This window comes from Vigna radiata, chromosome 1 (assembly GCF_000741045.1).
Source record: "Vigna radiata var. radiata cultivar VC1973A chromosome 1, Vradiata_ver6, whole genome shotgun sequence".
NCBI lineage: Eukaryota > Viridiplantae > Streptophyta > Magnoliopsida > Fabales > Fabaceae > Vigna > Vigna radiata.
Window position 1 is genome coordinate 30,473,962 of NC_028351.1, and position 10,911 is coordinate 30,484,872.

The 10,911-nt window shown below is 42.9% G+C and overlaps 2 protein-coding genes across 2 annotated transcripts in view; both read right to left on the reverse strand.

Moving 5' to 3' along the window:
• The window catches only part of LOC106761339, a 5,269-nt gene extending 2,974 nt beyond the window's left edge, over nt 1–2,295 (reverse strand). The window contains exons 1-3 of the mRNA XM_022780407.1: nt 1,807–2,295; nt 807–1,749; nt 221–470 (exon numbers count right to left, since the gene is read on the reverse strand). Coding sequence (XP_022636128.1) covers nt 221–470; nt 807–1,749; nt 1,807–2,295 — 1,682 coding nt within the window. The remainder of the gene's footprint in view (nt 1–220; nt 471–806; nt 1,750–1,806) is intronic.
• Nucleotides 2,296–8,950: 6,655 nt separating this feature from the next.
• LOC106761348 lies at nt 8,951–9,928 on the reverse strand. Its single transcript, XM_014644895.1, has one exon. It carries the CDS (start codon nt 9,926–9,928, stop codon nt 8,951–8,953), a length of 978 nt encoding a protein of 325 aa, XP_014500381.1.
• Nucleotides 9,929–10,911: the final 983 nt, after the last annotated feature.

Here is a 10,911-nt window from a genome sequence, read left to right on the forward strand (position 1 = left end):
ACCAAAAGGCATAACTAGCCACTCATATAATCCAAACTTGGTCTTAAAGGCAGTTTTCCATTCATCACCCTCTTTAATTCTTATTTGGTGATATCCACTTTTAAGATCTACCTTTGAAAATATTTGAGCTCCATGTAATTCATCCAACATATCATCAAGCCTAGGGATAGGATGTCTATACTTGATTGTGATGTTGTTGATAGCCCTACAATCACAACACATGCGCCACTTGCCATCCTTCTTTGACACAAGCAACACTGGTACAACACATGGACTTAGACTCTTTTGAACTAAGCCTTTATCTAGCAATTCTTGAACTTGTGACTCAATCTCCTTGGTTTCTTGGGGATTGGTCCTATAGGTTGGCCTATTAGGAAGAGTTGCCCTTGGAATGAAGTCAATTTGATGCTCAATTCCTCTTATGGGTGGAAGTCCTTTTGGAATTTCTTTTGGGAAAAGGTCATCAAACTCTTTCAAAATTTTTTGAGTGGATGGAGAAAGAGTTGAGTTTTTGGAATCATTAGGTATGCATGTAAGTGTGCCTTGGCAAAGAAGAAGGTAGGAAGGTTGCTCAACTTGAAGTGTAGTGNTTAAAGTCTTTTTGTTTAAAAGAACTTCATGTTGAGTAACTTTAGGTGGCACACTAGAATCACCATTCTCTTTTTTCTTTGTTTTTCTCTTTTGACTATTTTCTTGCTTTCTTGTGGCCTTCATTTGTGCTTGATCCTTAGCCACTTGGGTAGGAGTCAAAGGATGAAGCACAAACTTCTTGTCCTTTTGATGGATAGTGATAGTATTGGTTAGACCATGATGGATAGTTTGATGATCAAATTGCCATGGTCTCCCCAATAACACATGACATGCTTCCATGGGAACTATATCACATAAAACTTCATCTTTGAAGTTCCCAATGGAAAATGCCAATTTCACTTGATTCTTGACTATTATATCCCCATCTTCATTTAGCCAATGAAGTTTGTAAGGTTTTGGATGGGGTATAATGTCAAGCTTCAACTTCTCAACCAACCTTGTACTACAACAATTACAACAAGACCCACTTTCAACAATGAGAGAACAATGATTTTCTTTAATTTTACATCTTGTATGAAAGATGTTCTCTCTTTGTGATAAGTATTCAAGACTTGGTTGGCTACTAAGTATCCTTCTTACCATGAGAAGTTGTCTATCATCAACATATACTTCCTCTTCTTTTTCTTCCTCACTCTCATCTTTACTAGTTGGGGTGTCACTTTCACTACTATAAATGTCCTTGCCTTTCAAAATGATGTTTCTTTTTGTAGGACATTGAGTAGCTATATGACCCCTTCCTAGACATTTAAAGCACTTAATTTCACTTGTTCTTGTGTGTGAAGAAGATTCTTTGTGTGGCCTTTCAACTATTTTGGCTAGAGGTTTGAGGGGTTCTTTTGCTTTGGTCATTGGCTGTTCAAAAGGAGATGCAAATCTCTTAGCCAAAATTTTCCTCAAGTTTTGTTGTTCTACCTTGATACACATTTGAACAAGTTCATTCAAATCTCTATAAGGTAGAAGTTCAACTTTATCCCTTATGTCCAAATTCAACCCACTCAAAAATCTAGCTAAAGTAGTTTCCTCTGACTCTGTGATTCCTGCTCTCATGATATATAGCTCTATTTGTTGTCTATATTGTTCAACAGACATAGACTTTTGTTGCAACATTTGGAGCTTATCCATAAGTTCCCTCTTATAGTAAGAAGGAATGTGCCTTTTCTTGAGAGCAGCTGTGAGCTCATTCTAATACTTGATGGGAGGAAGTCTTTGTCTCACCCTTTCTTTGACTAAGGCAGTCCACCAATACATTGCATACCCTTGAAAACTAAGGGTAGCAAGTGAGACTTTCCTCTCTTCCGCCACTTGTTGACGAGCAAAGATTTGCTCTACTTTCATTTCCCAATCTAGGTAAGCCTCAATATTATCTTTCCCATGGAAATGAGGCAATACCACATTGACTTCTTTAGGAGGAGAGGGAGTTTCAAATTCCCGCCTATGCCTTCTTGATGAAGAAGGATAGTAATCTCCTACTCCTAAGTGTTCTTGATCACTTTGTGACTCTCCACTCATACTTCTCTCTTTAAGTTGAGCTTGTTCTTCCCTCAACATTTTCAACTCATTAGTGACCATGGCACTTTGTAACTCTCTTTGAACCTTTTCTTGCCCTATTTTCTTTTCAATTTCAGTGAGGTGGTTGATAAGAGTTTGAAAACAAAATTGATCTTTAGGTTCCTCATTGATCCTAAGAGAATGCCTTCCAGACATTATGATGGACTTAAATGTTACTCTTGAAATAAAGACCAGAGATTTTCACTTGAAAGCAATATTCCAGGTAAGGGAGGTGATTCACTAGGAATGCTTAAGTACCAAGCCTTATCCTTGCCAAATATGCTTCTAGCTACTTACTAGAGTCCTTAGATCAAAATCACTCTTAAATCCACTTAAGTCTTAAAGACAACAAAGAAAACACAAAGCAAAGAAAGGACACAACCTAAACTCTAAATTTGGACCCCTAAAAGAGCTTCCTATTCGCACAAGATATATGCTATCTAGTCGAGAATTGGAAAAGCAATTAAAGTGAGGTCTCCTAGGTGAGGCTTAGACTTTGGATCTAAGACACACTCACCGACTACTCAATTTTAGGTTGTGAGACTTCTTTGAGTCTAGTTACAAATGAGGGAAGAGCACTTGTGAAATCTATCACCTCACTTGCTTGGATTTGGAACTTACAACCAAAAACTAATGAAAATTACAAAGAACTTGGTAAATGGAAAACAAAGGAAAATTAAAAAAAATAGGCTAAGGAAAGAATGTGTGCAGCTTTGGTTGCTCTCAAAGGACTTGAATCTACTGGATTCACCCCACAAAACTCTCAGCTGCAAGTGATCACTCAAACTGGACCAAATCTGCTGAAACAGATGCTGCTGCAGAATGCAGTGTTGCTATCACGCAACCTGCAACACTGTGATGCAGAATTTGTCACGATTTGCCTCAGCCAAAAGCCACCTTCTCGCACTTGTCTCTCCTAATTGAACCTTCTTTGATGCTTCCACTTATGGTAATCCTTCTGAATTATAGTTCACCTATCCAGCAAACCAATTAATCACAGAAACTACCACCACAATTGCCAGCAAAATCATAGCCAAAAGACAGCAACACCAGGTTTTATATCAAATAGTTGGTGTGCAGAATGTTCAAAAACGCAAAATCAAGCAATTAAGAGGGTATCAAACACGGAGGCACTTCAAATGGAACCTAGGAATAGCTCTAGATCAGATTTAAAACACAAGAAAAGACCAGAACCTAGAATCAAACACGAAATAGCTATGCAAAGAAATTGGACTAAACTGTTTGATGAATTGTCTCAATGAACTTGCATTAAATTTTGACAGCAATGTTCAAATGTGCAACCAGAATTTCGAAATCAAGATGTATTGGTCCTATACTGCCTTTTAATGTTTTAATCACTCTTTTAAACTTGAACTTTTGATCTTTTATGGACCAATGGCTTTTGCTACATCCACTATTGTTGAATCAAACAGAAAAACCAATGACAGTTTAGTCACACAAAGTGCTGCATAGCTCTCGGCAACCATCAAATTCTACCCAGAAAAATTGACCAAATGCACAGTACAGTTTCTATGCTCATTTCAATGACTCAAACATGTTTCAATGGTGAATTAAAACTTGCAGAAACAGATTTAATGAACTGAATCACTGTGCAATAGAATTTGGCTACTGCAATATCATTTTCAGCTCAAATTCACAACTACCATGGTCAAAATGCACTTAGACTATAATTCTAGTTTGAAAACAGCAAAAAGAGTTTGGAAATGGTATTTGAAAGTTGCTCAAACAACAGAAACAGGTTGAAGATGATTGGCAATGATCTAGTACCAATCTAACTCAATTTATGCAGAATTTGAATGCAATGAAGTGTAGCAGTTCGGTTTACAGCTTTTAAGTGCTTATAACATAAGAATCACTTGGAATCAATCAATTTCATCTTCCAAATGACTCAGACATTATCTCAATCAATTACTGTTCAGTAGAACAGTGCACAATGCCAAATGACAGTGGACTTTTCGTGGCAGCAGAAACGTTTTATGAGAAAAAAAACAGAAACAGAAATTGAACTGAAAGGCAATGCAGATCTGAATTTGGTTGGCAAATTTAAACACCTGAGCTCATCTATTGATTGTTCATTGCTCTTAATTGGTCTAGCCACATCCAAACACTTTCAGAACCGTAAAACTTGGTTGAAAACCAGATTTGATGACAAAAACAGCAAGTTAACCAAACATGACTAAGACAAACTGGAAATGATGCTCAAATGATTAAAATGACTCAAAGCAGCAAGAGATAACCAAATAAAATGATGAGAAACTCAAGCAACCACAGCTAGTATTCAAGAAAAACTCAGAACAGAACTTAAACCACAACAAAGATGTTGAACAGAATTGAAAAACCAGAAACAGAACAAGACATTACAGAATTTTGTTGACAGAATGAAAATGGAAGAAAGAGCTACTTATCTCACGGTTCAAGCTAGAACCAAAGCTCTGATACCACTTGATACATCAAGGGAGATGTAAGGAAGATGCACCGTGAGATTGGAGGTGTATGGACGCTTGGAAGGCAGCTGAAACCAATGTAACAGTGGCGACAACAGCTGTAGATGCTGGAGGAAATTCTGGATCAGATTGGCTGGGATATTTGGAGGTGAGGCAGCGGGTTGTGGTGTTTATGGTGAGTGGAGATGAAGGCTAGCTTGGAGAGGTGATTCACAACTCAGAAGGCTTCCTAGAGTGGAAGAAAGTTGCAATGGAAATCAAGCTAAGAAGATGACTCTTGGAGAGGAACTTGCTAATTATTTCAGCAGAGTTTCAATAATATTATTCCAAAAGTGAGTGATACAAGCTATGCCAAGGAGGTTTTATATCCCAACCTCTCGGCTATGCATGAGGAAAATCATATCTACACGTTTTAGATCTCATTCCAACTAATTAACCATGTGCTAAATGTGTATGGCTTCTAGAAAGCCTTATGAAACATGTGACACAAAAACTATGCGCATAAGGAGGATAGAAATACTAATGCAGCCCCTATGATGCTAGGCACACCCCTCCTTATGTGGAAATATCTTCTTTACCCCTCTCCATGTCTTGGCAAATTTGTATCATCTCTTTGGTCTCCAAGCTTCCATCCAAAAATAGCAAAGAGTACTTGACCTTGTGGAGAATACTCATCTTGAAGCTTTTTGGCCATCCCTCTTGTGATAGGTTCTATGGTGCTAGACCTTCTTGTATCACCACCCGTTCAGGAGCCAATTTTCTGGCCTTCTGACTTTGGACGAGGTCAATTTTTTGACCTCGTTCGCCACCCTTTACACCATCTGTTCAGGAGCCAATTTTCTGGCCTCCTGACTTTGGACGAGGCCAATTTTCTGACCTCATTCGCCACCCTTGACACCACCCGTTCAGGAGCCAATTTTCTGGCCTCCTTACTTTGGACGAGATCAATTTTCTAACCTCGTTCGCCACCCTTTACATCACCCGGATCGGTCACCTTCATCGTTAGGCAAAAACGGTTAAACCCGAGACATGAAATATTCTTGATTTTATTTGTAGAATGCAACATGTTACACTATTCAACTGAAATAAAATTTTAAGTGTGTGGCATTCCATGTATTAGGTATTAAATCCCCATTCAAGAACATCAATCGGTAAGCACCATTTCCCAGTTCTTCTTGTATCTTGAATGGTCCTTCCCAATTAGCAGCGAGTTTTCCATCTGAAGCTTTCTTCCTAGCATCCGATGCCTTTCGCCATACCAGGTCCCCTTCAACGAACTGCCTCGGCCGTACCTTTGTGTTGTATTTTCTAGCCACCAACCTCTTGTGGGCCTCATTCGTTATTGCCGCCACCTTTATCCGTTCTTCCACTACATCCAAGTTGCACCTTAGTTGTTCGTCATTGGCCTCCGTTGCATCCACGAGTCGCCAAACAGTGGGTTCTCCTACTTCTACCAGAAGCATGGCATCAATTCCATAGGTTAAATTGAATGACGATTCGCTTATAGAACCGAGCGGTGAACAACGATACCCCCACAACACTTGATCAAGTGCCTCTACCCATCTTCCTTTTGTGTCACCTAACCGTCGTTTAAGCTCTTGAACGATTATCTTGTTTGCTACCTCTGCTTGACCGTTCGTTTGTGGATGTTCTACAGAGCTGCTTACAGGTGTAATTCCTCACTCCTTGTAGAAGGACACCAACTTATTGTCCACAAACTATCTTCCATTGTCCGTCACAATAGTTTTCGGCAGTCCAAACCTGCATATCAACTTCCACACGAACCGTTGTACCTGAACGGAAGATATTTTCGCCAAAGGCTCGGCTTCCACCCACTTTGTGAAATAATCCACTGCTACTAGGAGGAACTTCTTCGGGCCCTTAGTGATCGGGAAAGGCCCGATGATGTCCATCCCTCATTGAGCAAAAGGCCAGGGAGCCATAATACTGTGTAGCTCGGCAGGTGGCGCGTGGAAGATGTTGCCATGCTTCTGACAAGCTAAACACTTTTGAACGAACGCCACACAATCCTTCTCTAGAGTGGGCCAAAAGAACCCAGCTCTCAACACCCGTGCTTTCAATGTGCGTCCTCCGGTATGTCTCTCACAGATTCCTTCATGCAATTCTCGTATAACGTAGTTCGCCTCCTCATCCGACAAGCACTTCATGATCGGTGTGACATACCCCCTTCGGTATAGGTCGTCTCCGATCATGCAGTATCGCGAAATCTTTTTTGCCTCTTCAGATCGAAGGTTTCTTCCTTCATCCCGTTCCCTAATCAGACGCATGATCTCGTTCCTCCAATCTTCCTGGCTCGTTGAGACACTGAGACAACCAATCGTTGGCTTCTGAAGCACCTACCTTATCACCGTGTTCAGATGCCCTTTTTCCTTACCACTAGCCAGTTTGGACAGCAGATCGGCCCAGGAATTATCCTTTCGTGGTACATGTTTAATATTAACCGTTCTGAATCGTGCCTCAAGCCGTTTGGCATGGTGATAGTACTGTAACAACTGGTCGTCCTTGACTTGAAACTGGTCGTTCATTTGTCCTACTACCATTTGAGAATCCGTGTGGCATTCAAGGTAGTTCGCTCCCAAATCCCCTACCAACTCCATTCCAGCTATCAAAGCCTCATACTCAGCCTGGTTGTTGCTGATGCAAAACTTAAAGATTATGGATTGTTCCACAGTCAGTCTGTTCGGGCCTTCTAATACCACTCTCGCTCCCCCCCATTCTTACATGCTGATCCATCAACATGCAACATCCATTTCATCTCTTCCACTGGTCCGCCCGTTAATTCTACCGCAAAATCTGCCAAGTGTTGCCCTTTCACCGACCCTGTCGGTTCATAATGCAATCCAAACTCTGAAAGCTCGACCGACCATCCAATCATTCTTCTTGCCAGGTCAGGCTTCCGGAGGATTTTCGCGATCGGGTAGTCAGTCCGAACCACGACCTGATGTCCCTGGAAGTAGGGTCTAAGCCTTCGAGCTGCATACAACAAGGATAGGGCTACCTTTTCTAACCTTTGATACCGCACCTCTGCATCCTTTAAGCTTCGACTGATGAAGTAGACCAGCTTAAAAGGCGATTTTTCTTGGACCAACGTTGCACTTATCGCATCATCAGTAACGGCCAAATACACCTGTAAGTCGAACCCATGCTCCGGTTTACCCATAACAGGTGGTTGTGTGATGATCCCGTTAACCTCACCGAACGCCTTCTCACACTCATCATCCCATCCATTCGTCGAGCCCTTCTTCATAACCTTTAAAATGGGTTTTGCCTGTTCTGCCAACCTTGGAATAAAGCAAGACAAAGATATGAGACGCCCTACTAATCTCTGAACCTCCTTCAAGCTGTTGGGACTGCAATCTCTAATATGGCTTTGCACTTATCAGGGTTAGCTTCAATTCCTCAGGATGTTAGCATGAATCCCAAGAACTTCCCCGCTCGGACCCCGAAAGTGCACTTGGCCGGGTTCAGGCGCATCCCGTATTTCCTCAACTGTATGAACACCTCCTTCAAATCTTCCACATGTTCCTTAACCAAACGACTCCTGATCACCATATCATCCACGTACACCTCCATGCATCTCCCTATCTGCTCGTGGAATACCTTATCCATGAGTCGTTGGTATGTCGCCCCTGCATTCTTAAGGCCGAACGACATCACATTATAGCAGTAAGTTGAACGCTCCGTAATGAAAGCGGTTTTCTCACTATTCGGTTGGTACATGGGGATTTGATTGTATCCCGAGTAAGCATCCAGAAAACTGAGAACTTCGAACTCGGAGACCCCATCTACCAGCCCATCAATGCTGGGAAGGGGGTATGTATCCTTGGGGCACGCCTTATTCAGATCGGTAAAATTTGTGCATATCCTCCATTTGCCACTAGGCTTTTTCATCATCACTGCGTTCGCTAACCACGTTGTATACTTTATCTCCCGTATAAACCCGACTTCCAACAACTTCCGCACCTCCTCATCCTCAGCTTCCCTTTTTTCACTCCCTAACCTTCTCTTTTTCTGTGCTACTGGTCGTGCATCCTTAAAAATTGACAACTTGTGGGAAATGATGTTCGGGTGTATCCCTAGTATGTCAGCTGTTGTCCAGGCAAACAGATCTTTGTTGTCAGTTAACACCCGTCCAACCTCTCCCATGTGGTCGCCCATACTTCGCCCACTTGTGGTGGTCTGATCTTCTTTCTCTAGAATAAACGGTTGGATATCGCCCATCGGTTCAATTCGATCCTCCGTGTTCACCCTTGGGTCCAACTCGACCACTACTACCATCTTTCTGTTAGCTGCCTGCCCGGATGCACGAGGCTTCACGTGCAGTCCTACCACGTAGCATTCCCGGGCCATCTTTTGGTTCGCCCTAACGGTACAGACCTCACCATCCTCTGAAGGGTATTTAAGCGCCAGATGGGGGTTGACACAATTGCTCCGAAAGCATTCGAACATGGCCGACCGAGTAGGACATTGTAAGATGTGTCTGCCTCCACAAAAAGGAAACGAACCTTCAACTCCCTTGAGTTCTTCTCCAACCCCAAACTGACTTGTAAATCAATATAACCTTTAATATCTACTCTTTCCCCTGTAAATCCTACTATCTGCTCACGAAAAGGCATGATAGCTTCCTCCGGCACATCCATTTTCTTGAATGTTTTCCAGTACAAAATATTTGCAGAACTTCCTTGATTGACTAATATCTTCCTTACTTGATACCGAGCGATCATAACAGTAATCACCATGAGATCATCCTGATCGGGATCAGGGACGTGAAAATCGTCGTCAGAGAAGGTAATTGGAGGCATTAACTTCCAAGCGATTTCTGCTCGGTTAACGTGGTGTAAATTCCGCAGGTGCCTTTTACGGGCTGAACTTGTTGGTCCTCCTCCGACAAATCCTCCTGAGATATTGTTAATCACTCCTCTCACCGTTCGGTCTCTACTTCTACTCCTACTACGCCGATCCTCTTGCTTGCGGTTATGCTTCTGACGATCAACATCATTACCCCCACCTCCAGGGGTTCCCCCTCTTCGAACAAACTGTCGTAAGTGACCTTCCTGCACTAAACTCTCTAACTTGTCTTTAAGAGTCATGCAATCCTCTGTTGTATGCCCTCTGTTCTGATGATAACGACAATACTTACTTTCATAGACCCCCAAAGGCGTTGGTGTCTTGACCACCACTAGCAGATCAACTCTAAGGGTTTCCTCCATTACTCTAGCTCGAGGAGCATTCAACGGTGTGTGATGAATATATTGGGGGACCTTGAAACGATCGTCCCCTCTTTGCCCGTTCCCCTTCTCCATCCTCCTGAACGGTCGGCGGTCACCCCTTCGGTCCTTCTCCAGTTTGCCCACGAGTTCTCCCTCTTATCTTCCCCGCTGATGAGCCCTCCCTTCTTCAACTCGAATAAAGCTTGCCAAACGGTTCTGAAGCTCGTCCATTGTTTGAAGTTCTTCAGCGTATAGATAATCCACAAAAGGCCCCGGCCATAACGCAGTTGTCAAAGCACTTACTATCATTCTCTGGTCAACATTGCGCACCTGTCGAGCGGTGCGATTGAAGCGCTCCATAAACAACTTTAAAGGTTCCTCTCTGCCTTGTCTCATTCTCACCAGTGTGGTGTACATTACCCCTGGGGTTTGGTTTGATACATACTGCTGAGCGAATAGCTGCCTTAGGGTGGCAAACCCATCTATCGACCGCGACGACAATGAATGAAACCAATCGAATGCTTCTCCCTTCAAAGACAAAGAAAAAACCCTACACCACACCAGCTCGCCTAAGGAGTAAACCGCCATTGCAGCCACAAAGGAACGAAGGTGTTTGGTCGGATCTGTCAAACCCTCATACCTTTCCATCGATGGCAGCAGCTTACTCTCTGGTATGATAGCCCTCATTACTCGTGCTATGAACGGGTGGAGCCCTTTGGCTTGGTCAGGTTGATCAATTGCCCGATCATCCACCAATGGATTGTCTTCCTCCAACGCATTCTCCCGCTCGTCATTATCATTTCGACCCTTACCATCCCTCTCTTCATTTCCCCCTCCATTCCCAATCTTTCTGCATCCTCCTTTTCCCAGTCCTCTCCCTCCCCCATTTCTTCCCCGTCCCCTTACATTCCCCACTCTCCCTCGACCATTTCCCCGATCATCCCTTATCTCAATCCCGCCATCATCACCTCCATTCACCTGAATCGTTGGGTTATCCTCATCACTCCTTGAATTCACTGTCTCTACATTCACCGACTGAACGGACGATCCTCCCCTCCCCTCACCTCGCCCAGCCC